At 38.5% G+C, this 18,497-nt stretch overlaps 1 protein-coding gene across 1 annotated transcript in view; it reads right to left on the bottom strand.

The window, feature by feature from the left end:
* CEP126 (centrosomal protein 126) overlaps positions 1 to 18,497 on the bottom strand; it is a 41,163-nt gene extending 22,666 nt beyond the window's left edge. Inside the window, 6 exon segments of the mRNA XM_061457826.1 lie at positions 1,823 to 2,021; positions 6,225 to 6,257; positions 6,259 to 6,328; positions 7,654 to 7,799; positions 16,961 to 17,086; positions 18,323 to 18,497. Coding sequence (XP_061313810.1) covers positions 1,823 to 2,021; positions 6,225 to 6,257; positions 6,259 to 6,328; positions 7,654 to 7,799; positions 16,961 to 17,086; positions 18,323 to 18,420 — 672 coding nt within the window. The 5' untranslated portion in view covers positions 18,421 to 18,497.

Raw genomic sequence — 18,497 nt, forward strand, 5'->3', positions numbered from 1 at the left:
GCACAATTCTTAGGAGCAGCTGAGGGAACTGGGGTTATTTAGGCTCGGGGGGGCCTTAACGCTCTCTACAACTACCTGAAAGGAGTATGGAGAGAGGATGTGGCTGGTCTATTCTCCCAGGCAACAAGTGATAGGACAAGAGGCAGCAGCCTCAAGCTGCACCAGGGGAGGTTTAGATTGGATATTAGAAAAAAAATTTTCACAGAGAGGGTGATCAGGCATTGGAACAGGCTGCCCAGGGAAGTGGTGGAACCACCGTCCCTGGAAGCATTCAAAAACCTCGAGATGAGGCCCTCAGTGATACGGTTTGGTAGTGGTCTTGGCAGTCCTGCAGGAATGGTCGGATTTGATAACCTTAAAGGTCTTTTCCAATCTAGTTGATTCTATGATTCTAGAATTCTATTTGAATGTGATAATTGTGTTTGATAAAATACACTACAATATAGTTGTCTTACAATGTATTACGAAGAATCTTTTCTTTGCATTTTTCTCAAAGAGAATTTTTTCTCCAATTCTAAGATGCCCTAATGCAGCTACTGCCAAATTCAGCATGATCATTTAAGGAGGAATTTGCAAACACTATACAAATGAAACACACAAAAAAATAAAAGCTTAGACCTTTTTATATTTTCTTTGAAAGTGGTTATCTAGAATCCAGGTTTATCAGTTCCATTCTATAAATTCATTGCAAAGTGTACTTTCTGTCTTCTGAACCTTCTGGAAATTTACTTCAGCTGAATGAGATTTTCTGTGTTAGCCATCTGCTGCTCAAGATTCTTATGAATACCCATCAGAACAAAGCAGGTATAAAGACAGAGATGAATATGCCTGAAAACATCAATATCAAAGAACTCAAAATACATCTGAAACATATACAGTCTTTCAAGAGTTTTCCATGTACAAGTATTAAAAGGAAAAGCCATTGCTCTGTTGCCACCAATGATCCCATGCCTCTAGCCATCACCAGCATAAAGGGATGGTAATTCATAGAGTCAAGCTCATTTCAGACCCCACAAGTCCACATATCAGTAGATAATATTACAGAAATAAAAGAATGGGTCAAAAAGTATGTCCTCTTCTTTCAAAAAAAATGTAATATTGAAGACAGTATGTCCAAAATCAAAGAAAAAATGGACAGACCTAAAGTCACACTTAAAAGTGCAGTCATAAGAAATCACTTTGGAAACGAGCTCTTCTTGATTTTCACTGTGTTTCTAAAGTAACTTTTGAAACTGGTTTGGGGTCAAAAAATCAGTTCAGGCAGAAAGTTAATGTGCTTGTTGCTAGAACACCTGCATTTATTTCAAAGATGACAAAAAAGGCTTTCAAGAGAATTGAAGTCAATCCCTAAAAATTCACAGAACACTGGGAAAAAAGAAACAACCCCTCCTAATATTTATATAATAATTATACTACCATAGCACTTTGGGCTGAACTGTAGCAATCAGCAAAGCAATGTGAATTGCAAGCTGCCAGTTTAACTCTGGAGCTAGCACAAGATTCCTGTGATAGTCTAATGGCTAGATAATTCAGAGCCAAGAATTCTGACATACAAATTTTAAATTCACAGAAAGACAGACATGACAGATATCTGAAGATTTTGTGATAACAGTCTTGCAAATATTTTTAAAGACTTCTGATTTCTTACTGAAAAATATGCATACTTTTACTATAAATAATCTGTTGGCACAGTATAGTGTGCTCTCAGGTGGTGTCTGCTTGGTAAACAGTGCTTAATAGATGTTCCATTTTTATCACCTTCAAGACACTTTTGACTACATTTAAGAAGCAGCATGTAATGAATCACATGGAAATATCATACCTCCACATTGCTGAGATGCTGTTTTTCAAGGAGCTGTTGCATTTCTTTCAGATTTTTCTGGAAGAGAAGTTGGTTACTATCCATGTTTGTTCTACTGCTCTCTTGTATTGTTTTATCCCAGCCAACCATTGCTGAAATCTGCTTCTGATGGCAAAAACTGTTTCTAGATGCTGATGAGGATGAAGTGTCATCTGCGGTTCTTGATGCAAGCAAATAACTTATTACTTTGGCTTATTTCTATGCGTCAACTGTACACTGTTAAACATGTCCCTGTCCAAAAGTACACATCATCAATAAATGCCTGGAAAGTGAAGGACAGCTATACTATACCTAACTACAGGTGGTGCTAAAACTGTCCAACACTTTCAATTTTAAACCTTCTCTTCTGCTATTTATAAATAGTCAGACTTTTCTGATTGGGTTGTTGGGTCACTGCCTCAGGCTGAATTAATCTGGAAAATGTCAGCCAACAGTTTGGTCATTTACAGAAATGGAACATGGAGTGTTTGATTTTGTTGTGGGGTTTTTGGCTTCTTTTTTTTTTTTTTTTTCTGTTTTGTTTCTTTGGTGGCTTTTTTTTTTGTGTGTGTGTGTGTATGTACGTGTGTAGTGTTTGTTTTTTTTTTTAAACAAGCAAAATGGCCTTAATTTTTCCATAAGGTTGGTTTACATAGAGCATAGCTGTATACTGATGTTGTCAGATATACCCTTCAAATAGCAAGAAGGCTTTGTAGTATCTAGAGAGCCCTAATATACTGATGACAGGTAATGTCAGTAAAGGGGGACACTAAGGAATTTATATTACTACCTGAAAAAAAAAAATCTTTGGAGTAGCTGGTGTAGCTGGGTACTGTTGTCAGGGTGAGCCTGGCCTGGTAAGTTAGATAGAGGAAACCGTAGGATGAGAACTGGCAAGAACTATAGGTCTGGTTGACACCCAGAAATCGAAGAAACCAAGAAGCATGTGAAGCCAAATGACAAGAAAAATGTGGCTAGGAAGACAGGAAGCATGTAACAAGATAAATTAAAGAATAAAAAGCAGACAGAACTGGAATGAGGCTAGGTAAAGTCACTAGGAACAGGAATAGGAACAAGCTTTGGAAAAGCAGCAGCAAGACCTAGGTAGATATCAAGGATGACAAAGTAGCTTTAACCAGTAAGAAAGGTAGGCCTTAAAAAAAAAGCAAAAATAACCCGCAAACCAAAACACAACAGCCCATAGGTAGATTAAGTGTTAGACTTCTGGAAGTATAATGATTAACAGGTTGCCAGCTATGCTTGACTTACGAGGTGGAACAGTTTAGCAAAAGATCCTGGCTTTTGGCTCCAACCTGGTTCTAAATGCCAGACCAAGGGCCCTAAATGCCCTTGGTCTGGCATATCCAAAGTGGCACTTACAGAAATCTCTCACTAGATCCATGCTTTGAATTCTGATATCTGTTCAGTAGAACTATTAACCCTTACAATTGAGTAGAAAGCCAAGCCTATGTCTCGCTGGTTTAGGATCAAGTATTTGTTGTACTTCACAATTACTACAAATGGTGGTAGAAGGAGAAAAGATCTTGGAAATAGATTATTGGTATAAACCTCCAGTGAAGTTACTTGCAAAATGGCTATTCCTTTACCAACAAGGAGAGATCCAGTTTTTATTTTACCAGGTTGATCAGGTCCAATATTTAAAAAGATACTTTGCCTCAACAATCACTGGATTTTGAGTAACAAACTAAACCTTATTGTCCATTCAATATGAAGATGCTTTTCAACATTCCCAGGATGCCTTTCTGATATACAATTCTTACATATAGCCTTGGCAGCCCTGGGGTAATGGTTGGACTTGATGATCTTAAAGGTTTATTCCAACTTAGTTGATTCTATGATTCTCTTGCTCATTAGGTGTTTCTGGATTTCTTTTACCGTCTCGAAGAGGAGGCAATACATCTCCATTGCCTAATTTAATTGTTTACAACTTTTTAAACATAGACATTTAGAACTCTAGAACTTTATAAAATTCACCTATCTCCAGTTGGGTCTGCAGCCATATTTATCTTGAATACTTCATACAATATTAATTGCTTCATTTAAAAGGGGACTGCCCATGAATGCTATATATTCTATTTCTGATGGAGGGTAAATTCTAAAGATCATGCAAGATATTTGGGTTGAGTCTTTATAGAAATTTAAGAAGAGATGGAAACACAGAAAGGGATCTACTACCTTGTCTGAGTTAGTTATTAGTTGACACAAAATTTCCAACTAAAGGGATTCTAAGGCATTTTTAAAGCTTTACAGCCCAGAACTGTTGAGTTTTGAAGAACCTCCACCTTTGAGAACCTTCTCAAAATGTTCTTCTGTATCAAAGCTTACTTTGCTGTACTGTATTGCAAGAAATTTATTTGCCCTCTAAGATAATTTTGCACAATTTTTAAAACCACATCTGAAAACACAGAAATGCCACTTCTATGATGCACATAAACTATGGCTCCCAGGCCAACACTAAAAAGAACAACACTGCAATAACATCTTCTGTAACAGATCAGAAGAATCTAGCCTACATGACATGTGTTCAGTTTGAATCTCAGTGCTTAGTAAAGGATTGTGTGAGATGCAGACAAAAATGCAGAGTATTTTCGGTGGCAAGGAAGGAAGACAAATTGTTAGTATTAGTATAAGCAAAGGTTTATTTCATGTTATTTATATACCTTGCCCCTATACATAAGCCTGTACTGCAATAACTTAATTCTATTTGCCTTATTACCATACCCCCAATATTCCTTACATCCTCCTGCACCCACCCCATACGGCTCCTACTAAAGCCTCCTAGCTAACCAGCTGTGAAAAAGGCAGCACTGAGCAGGTTGCAAGATATTCATGTGCTGACTTACCCACACTGACTGCCTTGTGACCTGCCAATAGCTCCATGCAGACTCAACTTTTAACACTTTCTCATGATTTCTTCCTTGCTCAATTGCCAATTTAAAACTTGTAGAAATATAATTATCATTGAGATTCTTAGCTGTCTTTCAAATTTGTTTACAGGGGAACACAAAGTGTAAAAGAATATGAACACATACATTTAATTTCCTTAGGAAATCGAGTTATAAAAATGAAAATCAGGGAAAGAACACTATCGTTATTACAGGATAGTGAATTTTAAAACTAATATCAATATGAATTGACAGCAATGTTATACTGTGGAAAATGGTATGTCGTTTGAAGAGATCCTGAGGGAAAAATGTGAGAGACCCTGAGGCACAAGCAGCAGTTTGAAGAGATGAAAACTAAAGAAAAAAAAGATAAAGGCAAGGGGAAGAGGCACTGAGCTGCCTTCCTTAATCAAGCTATTAGTGAAGCAGGACAAATGATCAGGAACCCTGAGACAGGGGTCAGAAAGATCTGAATTTTTTTTTTTTTCCATAATTTCAATTTATACTTAGAAGGTACAGTTTTTTGGTTTTTTTTTTTGTTTATGGCTGCAATCCTTCTATGTATGTGACTGGCCGATAGCATGAGCATTTAGCTCTAAGACCTATGGAATATTGTCACAATTGCCCAGTTTATCACCTGCATATGTATTAATCAGCAGCAGGTATGTAACCAAACTGAATATTAACATCACAATGAAGGTCACACTGAAGTAGGGAGACTCCTTTTAGACAGAGTTTATCTCTATTCTGAACACCTGCTCAATTTACAGCATGCAGAAAATAATTCAAATAACAGTAATAACAGAAGCAGCAACAACAAAAATAAAATCCTGAACTGAAATGCTAAAAAAATTAGAGATTATGAAGGGAATAATCAGGAACAAATACCAAATACACCAGATAGATAAACTATGCATGAAAAGGAAAAGTGCTTGGGTAGACTGAAAAGACTGCAATGCAAATTGTATGTGATATAAAATGAAATTGCAGGCCGAGTTGTCTTCAAGATGCTCAAGATATATAGAGAGGATGAGAAATTTAAAGGAATGACAGCTGGAAAAAAGATAAGATCATGGCATGAATATACAAATTAACTATCCTTGATTGTCAAAGAAAAAATTTGGATGAGAATAAGAAATAATCTAGACAAAATACTTCATAATTCATAGAACAGCAGATGGTTTGATAACCATGGCAATCTGAGTCAGACTATAACTGAATGGAGACTAGGTCAGCCTGACTATACCCAGAATTCCATTGAAGGGAAAAGGTTTGTGTCATCTCCTCTGTTGTTTTACAAAACGGACATAAACAACGCAAGGATGTTTCATAATGCTTCACTGGAACAGTTCACAGAAATGCTTTCTTTGCCGCAAAAGAAATGGCCTACAACTCCTTAAAGAGTAATTGTCTGCTGTTTATTGAATGCACTAAGCAATTTACTTCCTTTGATCATTAGAGTAAACAGAAATGCTTACCTGAAGTTGGGTTTGTTTCTGCTGGGCAAGCAGTCCTGGTGTTAAAACTGATCCTTTAATTTGTTCAAGAGCTTCTTCTAACTGAGAGGCTGCTTTTGTCTGGACTAGGGTGATTAGAGTGAAAAACACAATGGAAAAAATATTTAAAAAATGGGAATATTTTACCATAAATGGTTTGGTTAAGTTTCTGCAGTTTGGAAGCCTAAATTCAGACTATTACAATAAACTGAGTGGCTTAGCCTCATTTAGATATGCTAGAGCAACTCTTGTTCCTCTTAAGCAAAACCCCAGTCTACTTCAGTGTTTACAGTAACACATGTATTCAACAGGTTAGCTATTCATTTTCAGACTGCACTGCTGAAAAAGTAGGAGGTTAGAAACCCCAACACTGACTTTGTTTTACATGAAGATTATTCTGCTTATGGACTAAGCCAAAGTTATGGCTTGCAGATATTTTATAGAGGCCAAATTGTAGCTTAATAATCAAACCAGTGGAGAAAGAGTCCAGACAGGCACAAGGTGTTGCCTTGTCCAAGTAAGTAGAAGTAGGGTAGAAAGTGGCAGAGTTGCTATAAAGGAAACCTATGAAAAGAAATTGTGATTCATTATATTGCTACACAGTCTGGGCTGTCAGTAGAGCTATGAAGAAGCCCTAAACCAGTACTGTTTTGTAATTTTAATCTGACATTTGATCTTGAAGTCAGAGACATTACCTCACAGTTGGCGCAACTGCCGTTGGGAGAGTAAATCTGTTAAAGAATACCTAAGTAATATACCATATCTTAAGAATTTCAACGCTGGAAAGCTGACTGGAAATCAGACTTGGCTGATGCTGTTAAAAACTCCTGCCAATCAGTGCTGATTCCAAGAAAGCAGGAATGGAGTTGAAGTGATCATTACTTCCCAGCAGCAAGAGAACAGCTTAAGAAGCTGACTAATTCAGCAGAAGTTATGTAACACAGTAAATATATGTTAGGACTGCTTTTATTTAATGATAAACAAAATGCACATTCTAAATTATTTCACATTGGGAGGTTCAAATAGCAGATCATTATATTACCATAGTAACTTTCAGGGACCTTGTAACACTTCACACCCAGCTGTGAAAGCACAGTATTGTAAGCAGTGAGCACACCGCAGTGAAAGAAGTGGGGAAAAAACACAATATCGCAAGGAGGTGATGTACTTACTGTGACAGGAATATAATGAAATACCTCACAATACAATTTTCAGGAAAAAAAAAATAGCTTTGTTTTAATTCCTTCTACCCAATTTTGTCCTATGCATCAGATCTGAGCTTCAGACAGTTAAATTGCTCTTATATGAATTCAATTAGAGTGAAGTTAATAGTTCTGTTTACCTCAATTATATCCTATTAATACAAAACCCAACTGTATTATGAATAATAGTTAAATTTTAATTTACAAACCTATTTGTTTGTGCTGAGAAAAAGGCAGATGAGCACGCTGGAACTTATCAGTTGCTTCCTGAAGTTTCATTTTCCTCTGCAGCAGAACTTGTTGTCTAAATCTTTGTTCTTTCTCTTCAGCTTGCTTTTGTCTTTCTTCAAAGGCTCTGTATTTAAGAAGCGAAAGTAGATGATCCCTACGTTTTCTAATTACAGTTACCAAAATAGTAGTAACTTTCTTACTTATCAATTCACAATTCTAGTGCAAAAGCTTGCTTGTCCATAAATTAAATGCTATAAACTTCAGAACTGGATTTTTATGTTTGGACATAATCAGGCCAGTGGGTGGTGAAGATGAGACACACCATAGTATTATTATGTTTTCAGCCTTAACTAGAAATTCAATTCTTTCTTATGCGTGAATTAACATGCAGACTCAGCTAGTTCTTGTCACCAATGTGACTTTCTACATTACCATGTAAATGTATAACAGCGGTCAGATCAATAGGTGAACAGCAAATGCTCTGTGCCTATACTGTTGGGGAAATAGTAACAATTTAAAAGCTGTTATTCAGAAATAACACAAAGGAACTACAGCTTTTTATCTATAGATATGTAAGAGTTAGTATCAGCTAACAAGAGTTAGTTGTTGAGAAGTTTCCTGAAATACATCAGGTTAGTAGCACAAAATAGAATAAAACAGCAATGTGAAACTATGATTGACAGACTCAGTTATTAGCATCAACTATGTTAAAAGTGTCCTTCTACTGGCTGGAAAGCAAAGCAGGCTCTAATCAAAACCAACAATCATTACCTATGTGATGATCATTGCTATGTGGAAGTTTCATTCCTATTGAGAAACTTGAACAAGCTCCTTGAGCAAAATATACCCAGTAAATTTGTTGGCACAGTGACTATGTAGGCAAGTCACATTTAAATGATGGTTTTAAACTGAAAGAGGGTAGATTTAGTCTAGCTATAAGGAATAAATTTTTTACAATGAGGGTGGTGAAGCATTGGAACATTCTTCCCATAGAGGTGGTAGATGCCTCATCCTTGGAAACATCCTATTCTAAATACGGTAATACTGTAAAACTTACACTCTCAGAGTTCAACTTGTAAAGCCTGCCATGCAAGGATCACTACAACTGGGAGCTTTCCATTTTTAAAGGTCTCTGTGTGTGAGAAATGTGATTTGGCAGATCACTACTACACTACACAGGGTACCACTCCTAGCCAGCATTAGTGGAAAGAAAGGTAGCAATGTTTAGCCATATGCTATTTCTCTCATCACAATAAGATACTCCCCATAACTTTAATCACTCGCAGATCTTTCTGGAGCAAAGCTGCTACTTAACAGAGCTTCTCTTTAACTCAAGCTATTTTAATTATTCTTCCCTTCACTTTTCACAGAAAGAGTTCAAACTGAAATATTCAACTTGAACCAACCTAGTATCCCTTCAAAGTGCTGACCTTTGAAAACAAACAGAAAACTGATCTGAAATAGGTACTTTTTATTTTAGAAAGTCAAAAGGCCATAATTGCACAACAGTAAAAAATAGGAAAACTGCCAACTAATCCCCAGTACACACTTTTACAGGAATATCCACTTTAATCCACTTGGAAGCCAAAGCATAGCAGAGAGAGACATGAGGAACTTTCACTGTTTTGAAAATTCATATGTGCACGGTTATCAAAAACATACTGAAACTAATGACTTGAGATTTCTCAATTTTATGGACAAATTATTACATTTCATTAGTAGAAACTGAAGACAAATAGATATACTTTTTTTTTTCCAAGTGGAAATGCACTTTAAACAGATTCCATGCAGCTATTCAAACCTTAAGTCACAAAGATGACGTTCTTGCTTTCCTGCCATCATTATGAGTGCACCTTAAAACTCCTCCCCATACCATAAGGAAAAACTGGAAGCTGTGTAACATCTGGTCTTGCTTCTTCAGTACTACACCCCCAGTGCTACCAGTGTGAAGCTCAAGAAAGAAAATGGTGGAGCATATGAAAAGCTAAAAGTAAAAAGAGACAAAATGTGCAAAAGGATCCACTGCTTTGCTGATGTATGTAGCACTCTGGATTAATGTTCTCCAAGGTCAGAAATCAAAATGGCAGTAGACTCCCCTCAGAAAGCTCCAGATCTCCCAGCAGCAGGATTCCTCACAATTGTCTTGGACCACAAGAACTGCTGAGAGTAAATCCTGTGCTGTATGTAGGCAGCAGTTTACGTTTTAACAAATAAATGGCAAATGGCACTTAATAGTAACACATTCAAAAATCTAGATGAATTTCTACAATTCTAGGTAGCTCTTCTTCTACAGATGGAGTTCTAAAACCCTACAGCTATAATGAAGGTTAAGACAGAAAACTGACTTTTACAAAGAGAAACAAATTAAAACATGATCCCAACACTTAAAGTTTCATTTGCAAACTTCAGTTTGTTGGCAAGCAGAAATGGCCTTCCTTGAAGCATGAGGTGAAGCCAGACAAGCAGTTATTCAAAACCAGGAAAAATCTGCGGAGAACTATTCACATAAAATGCCTTACTGTAATTTGGTTAAAATTTCACAGGAACTTTAATTGTCCATACAATCCAGAAGTTAGAACTAAAAAAGTAGCATAAGAGTTCATTGTCAGCTTTCAGTATTCCTGTGTTTCAGACATGTTAAAATCTGACACAGAAATCTTTATCCTTACTAAAGAAACAGGGAAATCACAACAGAGGAAACAGACTTGCTTATTAAGGGGATCAAGAAGAACACATTCTTCATGATCCCCTTAATATTTCTAGAAGCTGCTCCACAAGGCCTTTAGTTGAACTGTGGTCGTTAAATCCAGACATGTGGGAAATTCTACAGCTTTGCACCTGGAGTAATTCCAGTGTATAACTCCAAAAAGGAAAGAGTAAATTCTGATAGTCTTTATTTATTTATTTTTTAAATTCTTTTGGAGTATGACTTCGCTGCACTCTTCCACATTCTTAGTAACTGGCATAAGAAAACCCCCTCTTGTTCCATACAGATGGATATGGGGAAGTCCAAATGCTGATGCAAGAGATCTTTTTCACCACAGCTCATCATGATCTCTATTTGGTTTGGACTAAGACATGAAGGAGAAAAAAGATCTTATTTTAAATGTAAGGAAATGCACTAAGGATATTCAGTGAAGCCTGCATCATTAACTTCTTGACCTCACAGAATGTAAATTGTGACACCCAGGTGCATTATGCAAAATAAATAATTTTACAAATGCGCATTGACATCTTACAGAAAAACAGTTAAAGCAAATGTTTGTTCATCCGCTCTCCTTAAGTCACCAGCTTAGGTTCATATCACAGATGTAACATTGGCAAAAGAGTATGGCTTTAAGATGGAGAGTTAGCAGAAGAATTTCCTGACCAGTGTTTTTTTAACCCAGTTTTTCTGTCTACTATAAACAACCCAGCGGTGCAGCAATTTTTGAAATTGCTGCCAAAATGCTTATAGTGAATTTGGAATAAGAAACTTAAAATATTTAGCAGTTTCACATATACAGACATTATGTGGAAGGTATTTTTATGTTAAAACCAGTATGACTAGATGGTGGAACTATGTCCTGGTTAATTTTATTAAATTATCTTCACAGTGAAGTGATGGATGCTGCATTCCCAGGTGGACTAAATGCTTAATACTGCCTTGGATAATGATTAAAAAAAGGAATATATACAGTGCAGCTGGAATGCTACAAAATGAAACTTTTGGTACCGAGTTGATATTATTTATCCATTGCCATATCACATTTGCAAACCAGTGCACAGTAATTTTAAAACTGAGGTGGGATAGTATTTGTATACTTAATGACTACAGCAACATCAAGAAAAGGCTAGAATGCAGTGTCACACTCAAAACCCCCTTCATGTGCAGACAGGAAACACACCTTGCATCTTTAAAAAGATCAGCAGATGCTGCCCATAGGTTTTTTCTTTTAAATTAAATACTTCCCAGAACTACAGGAACATGTTTTGAATTCTATCCCCTCATCTTCGGTTATTATACGCTGAATACAAAAGGAGAGGCCCAAATTGCTGTAAGGGCTTCGGAAGGACTGACACAATGTTGTCGTGGTTTAAACCCAGTCAGCCACACAATTTCTACCCCCCCCCCCTTTCTTTCCTCCCCCTCCTCCCGCCGCCCCCCCCCCGCCCCCCACTCCCGGAGGGTTGGGATAAGAACAGTCCAGTAACTAAGGTATAACACAAATCACTGCTGCTGCCACCAATAATAATAATGATAAGGGAAATAACAACGGAAGAGAATACGATACCACCCTCCGAAATGAGCCCAACAAAGAAGAGAGTGCCCTTCTGGGTAACTCTCAGTTACCTCCTGGGCATGACGTGCTGCGGTATGGAATACCTCTTTAGCTAGTTTGGGTCAGGTGTCTGCTTCCTCCTGGCTTCCCTTCCTCCCTGGCAGAGCATGAGACTCACAAAGTCCTATGGCTAGTCTAAACATCTGAGCAGTAACTAAAAACATCGGTGTTATCAGCTCTGTTCCCAGGCCGAAAGTCAAAAACACAGCACTGCACCAGCTACTAAGGAGGAGGAAAAAAAAAAAAAAAGACTGCTACTGCTAAAGCCAGGACAAATGTTGTGAGGGTTCACTGAGGGCTGTCCTCCAAAATGCCCAAAGGTTTACAGGAAGGTTGCCTGCTCTATCCACCAGTTGCACTTCAGATCTCGTTTATAGGCAAAAAGTAAGCACACCTTATATAAAGCCAAGAACTTTTTTGTTAGTATAATTCAGTCCTTGAGTGTTTAATCATTATTAATCCAGATGCAATTGTTAATGAAAAATAATACAGTTAGAATACTTCTATACAAAGAAAGCCTCAATAACAGTGATAAACCAGTTTGAACTGTTACTCACACATTGAGTTTCTACCCCTTTCCCTAATGCTTATGCTTCCATTGCTCTTCTGTGTCCCAAGGCTGGTAGTTTCATTCTGGTGGTACTGAGGTGCTGTGGTGAGCCGTTAGCATTTGAAGTCCCTTCACCAGGAACAGTAGGATGTTCATGTTAATGCTTTCTTCTTCCTCATCCCAGGATCTGCTCGGAGTCATTTTTATATTTGCTAACATGCTTTTATACCTTTGCTCTTTCTTCATTAGTCTGCAGCTTCACAATACCTCCAAATATTCTATGCATGGTGCCTTTTACATTTATGGCATAGTACTCTTTTGTTCTGTTACCCTAAAGCCAGCTTTGTCATGTCTAGGTCTGCATTCCTTTAGTCAACTATCCATGCACTGGGGTCTCCAGTGCCAAGCCTGTGCACCATCTCTCATCATCCCCTGCCTGCACTCCTCTAAGCCTCCAGTTCTCAAGGCCCCTGCTGCTGTACCAGGCCTGTATTTCCCTACACTACATCAGCATGTTAAAGTCATAAATATCTCATTCTCTACATAGAATAACTGTTTGTTACTGCTATCCATAGAAAACTACAGTCATACCATAAAAAGATAAACAAATTAGCCACAGACACCTGGTCAATTAGAGAAACTGCTGTTACAGCTACATCAAGCAAAACAAAGCTGAGGGCAGGTCAAGAAAAGTTCAGAGAGAGGAAGCTTAGCAAGCATCTGTCCTGAGGCCTTGCAAATTCAGCACAATCCTGTGGCCTCTTACCAGAATGGCACTGCTGCGTTACAGGTCTACGAAGTTACAGTGACCGCTACTTTTCGCAGTTCCATTCTGATGTAGAAAGCAATACAACATTCTTATCACTTTGTCCCCTCCATTTACCAAGTGGTAACATTTTTTCCTGTTTCTGACACTAGACTGCTTTTCATTCTCTATCAAAACCACTGATGAATAATATAAGGAGTTTTTATTAAATAATCAATGAATAATTTAAGGCGTTTTTATTAAATAATCAAAGATAATCAGCCAGTAGGTGGAGCACAAAGCTTGTGGATACGTTGAAAATAAAGTATTTTTGAAAAAAACCCAAGCCAACAGTAATAGGAATAGATTGGAAACTGATATAAATTGAGAAAACATTTCCTTCCCCAAGTACAACACATGGATTAGCTATTTAGATTTCAAGGCAATTCAAAATGCTGAACCAAGATACTAAACTGTAAGGTTTAGTTAAAAGTGCACATAGACAATTGCATTTCCAGAATGCACCAACTACTTGCAGCCAGTAACATCACAGTGAAATGGGATGCTCAAGTTGCACTGAGCAGTAACATCATGAAGGCTACCGTCCCCAGCAAACTGGCAGCTGGTATTTAGAAAGTGTTAGGGTATATAAACACAAAACATGATACCCTGTTCATTTACATCAAGTATGTGCTTAGTCAGGAGCTCTTCTTTCCAGAATAGTAATTTAAACAAAATATCTGTCAGCTACTACCCCAGAGCATATTTAATTCTTAAGCTGATCTTGAAATTGCAACTTCACAAAGACAATAAAGGAATTACATTCTTGGTACTCAGGCAACTTGTGTAAAGATAACCAGTAAGCAGTTTTTTTGTAGTGTTGAAGTACTGCTGGTAACACAAACCTAAGGAGTTTGGTCAGTACAAGAGATGCAAAGAAACTGATGGCATCAGGTAGGAATAGAGGTTCCCCTGAGCATTCACTTCGAAAAAGGCCTGTGACTGGTTATTGAGACTTTGCTTTCCAAAGCTAGACTTGCTCTTTCCTGTACAAGTGATGTTTTTTTTTCATTTATTAATAAACCAATTAACTGAGCACATCTTGACAGAAGGGGAGTATTTTTAATGCTGAAGCTGCTGCATTTTATAAGTATTGACAAGAGATCAATACAACACTGCCAGGGACAATTTCATTCCAAGTACATTTAGAAAAGGTCTAATAGCCCCTCATGCCTAGCCAGGACTTTTTAAACTAATGAGAATTAAGAACTGGGCTGCTCAGTATGACAGAGACATGGACGGACCAGAAAGAGTCCAATGAAGGGTCACGAAGATGATGAAATGAATGGAGCATCTCTTCTATAAGGAAAGGCTGAGAGAGCTGGGACCATTCAGCCTCACTAAGAGAAGGCTTAGGGGATCTTACTGATGTCTATAAATACCTGAAGGGGTGGGTGCAAAAAAGACAGAGACAAGCTCTTTCTAGCTATGCCCAGTGACAGGACCAGAGACAGTAGGTACAAACTGAAACACAGGAGGTTCCCTCTGAGCATCAGGAAGCACTTTTTTTACTATAATCATGACTAAGCATTGGAACAGGCTGACCAGAGAGCTTGTGGTGTCTCCAACCTTGGAGATGCTCAATAACTGATCCTGGGCAATCAGCTCTAGGGGGCCCTGCTTGAGCAGGGGGGTTGGACCAGATGACCTCCAGAGGCCCCTTCCCCCCTCTACCACTCTCTGTGAAGGTTAGAAGTAGAAAACGGACTGTCGTGCTTCACAGTACACTCCTGCCTACTCTCCATATGTTGAAAAAAAAATTAAAGAAACAATTTCAGTTTTGCAATTATAAACCAGCAGTGCCAAGAAAAACATCTGATACATGCCCATAAGCCCTGACAGGGAGAATTTAGGGTGCTGCCAGGTGAAAATGTGGAGCTTAAGGAAGTCATGTTCCCCTTGAGTATCTATCATCATAACTAACACCTTTACATGTGTTACAAAGTGAATGGGTCTTGGCTTATACACAGATTTGAGGTATGACCTGATGATCAATCACTTCCTACCTGCATAACTGTCAAGAAAAAAATATTCAGTTTCAAGGAACTTTGTATTTCCAAACTACTTTCCTTCATATATGCAAGGACCCTTAATTTTTAATTATATTTTACAGCTTAGTAATACTGTATGCAATTAGTACCTTTCTAACATCCGACAACTAACTCCTTTTCAGTTATCAGGGGAAGACTTGTCACCACAGACTTGTTTGAACTGCTTATTACGCTTATAGTTATGACATCCTAAATTATCACAAATGGAAAAAAGTTCATTTTATGAATACCATACTTAAATTTCTAACTGGCTCACCTGAGTAACTTGGGTTTATAGGATGTTTCTTAAGGCTGCAATGAAATACGCATGGAAATGTATTTATGTACCTACAAGTACTAGTTTAACTACACCACTCTGTCAAAAATATGCAGGCTGTCTGGTATTTGCTTTTACAGTAGAGTGTTATATTTCAAGACCAGTAATACAATAAACAGTGTTCATCTGAGATGCATAGTGCTAAAAGTGGCACTGTTCCAGAAAACTAAATATGATATTTAATCTTTTAGCTGAGACTCAGTTTATTATCTGCAAAGGCTGGGGGTTGCACACTGCCTTTAATCACTCCCAGGTGACTCTACTTCCTGTTCCATTTTTCTTTATATTTCAAAACATATGTTGACAGCACGTACTGTGAAGCTAAATGGCAGTATAAACAACATCTACTGCCTCTCTTATGAGTTATCAATGTATTTCAGCAAGTAAAACATTGTACAATGGAAATCATCTGATATGGGAACTGTGGGGATGAGTGTTGATGAGTTTGCATTAAGCAGAAGAACCTGAGGGCTTACAAAGAGGAACCCATACGTCTCTACAGCATACACAGCCGAGACTCCTGTATATGCATGTGTGAACTCACTGCCAGGGAAGAGCCCCCTATGCCTATTAAACTACTTACAGCACTTTGCTGAAACAACTCAGTGTATAATTTACTTAATCCACTTGTCACAGAATATTCCATAACTTTGCATTCCCATGGATATAGGAAGACAGAATATTCAAAGCTCTTTTAAAAATGTCAATATGGGATAAATTTATTATAAATATAATCCTGCACAAGAGACACTTTGCCTTGTGTTTATTGGGAAGTGGAAGCACAAAGCCCCACCATGCAGGGGAGGCTGCATGGCTGTTATGCTATGCAAAGAGAGAAACATCCACCTCAGAAGGCAATGACAGTTGCCTGCCTTCTGACCTGTACTGTCTACCTGAACACATTTTTCAGACAGGCATCGAAGCTAATAAAAACCAGAACAATACCAGAAATACAGATCAGAGACACAAGCTGAAAGTGCTACATACCTTTACTTTATACAGTAAAGGGTGACTACAGGAGTTTCCAAAAAGTAGTGAGTAAATCAGAATATTCTTTTTATGGTTTATTTGTCCTATAGTATGAAACTTTTCAGCCTTTCTTCTAGTTTTCTCTAGAAGAAAGCAGTGAGGCTATTTAACAAAGTGAACAAGAAAATAACAGAAATATATTGAACTGTCTAAAGGTTTTGACTCATTTTTCTCTTTTACAGTCTCCCACCAAAGGAACCCTAGTTACTTACCTTCTTCTTCTGTTTGTCTCTATTGAATATTTCTGTGCCCTACTCCGACATATTTTTTGATCTTCTTTCAATGCCTGGCGTTCTTCTGCTAAATCTTGCTCAAAATGAAATGGTAAAGCTCTATCCCTAGTATTGTGTTAAGGACAATGGAAACTGCATCAAACAGCTCATCAAAGGATATAGTAGCCTGATTGACTGACTTTGCATACTGTTTGGGAAAGGACAAGCTTTATGTATGAGATACAAAATACACAACAGTTGATCCCATAATTGTATATTATAGTCATAACTAACTTTGTGTTCATCCACAAAAATAAAAGTCATTACATTTTACTGTTTACAGTGATTTTAAAAGGCTTTGCAATCATCTTTCATGGTATCAGAAGATGAAAAATCTCACCTTTATTACGCTTATTTGAACAAGCATCTTTCTTTTATCTAAATCTATAACATATGGATACATGTGCCACAGTGAAAATGTTTCAATAGTAAAAACAGTTCCTCCCTACCTAAAGGATTAGTTTACTCTGACATTCATTAATATCACTGGATAAATGCTCTCCACAGAGCATGATCTGTCCTGTCTTACTTCGGTTATAACTGAAGTAGCATGGTACAGGTGGAGCTTAGAACTTTGTCAGTATTTCTTATTACTTAAAATTAAAGGAAATAAGGATCCATAAGTTGGAGTGGAAAACACAATTCCCAAAGGCAGAATCTCCTCATGGAGTCATTGAATGGTTTGGTTTAGAAGTGACCGTAAAGTTCATTCAGTTCCAGCCCTCTTGCCACGGGCAGGGACACCTTCCACTACATCAGTTTGCCCAAAGCCCCATCCAACCTGGTCTTGAACACTGACAGGGATGGGGCGGCCACAGCTTCTCTGGGCAAGCTGTGCCAGTGTCTCATCACCCTCACAGTAAAGAATTTATTCCTAAATGTCTAAATCTCCCCTCTGTCAGTTTAAATGCATGTCCCCTTGTCCTGTAAACTGTCCCTCTCCAGCTTTCTTGTCGGCCCCTTTAGGTACTGGAAGCTGCTCTAAGTCTCCCCAGAGCCTTCTCTTTCCAGGCTGAATAAGCCCAGCTCCCTCAACCTGTTCCACTTCCAAGAGGGAACATAAGAAAAGTCGCCTGAGAAGTCAACTTCCCTACAGCACTTGAAGAAACCAACGTGCCAGTTTTATTTCGATCCACCCCTAAAGCAAGCCCCCACCACCGCCCCAAACCCGCCGCCCCCCCCGGACTCCAGGCTGCCCGCGGCCTAATTCCTGCCCGTGCCGGAATCTCTCCGCGGGCCGCCCCCAGCCATCCCCGACCGCCCGCCCAGCCCCTTGCCTCGGCGGCGACCCCGGAAGGATACACGGCAGCAGCGCACCACGTCCCACCCGCGCTGTCCTGGAGTCCTCCGAGGGGTATTTGCCTCTGCACCGCCCCGCCGCCAGTCCCGCAGGGCTCCATTCAGCGCCTCGGGCTTGCTGCCTCACACCGCAGCGGGCCGCGTCCACAGCCGGACGCCCTCCCGGTGCCATAGCAAC

Source organism: Pezoporus flaviventris, unplaced genomic scaffold (genome assembly GCF_033815535.1).
Source record: "Pezoporus flaviventris isolate CSIRO_AGI_PZ_B2104156 unplaced genomic scaffold, CSIRO_AGI_Pfla_v1 ptg000025l, whole genome shotgun sequence".
Taxonomy (NCBI): Eukaryota; Metazoa; Chordata; class Aves; order Psittaciformes; family Psittacidae; genus Pezoporus; species Pezoporus flaviventris.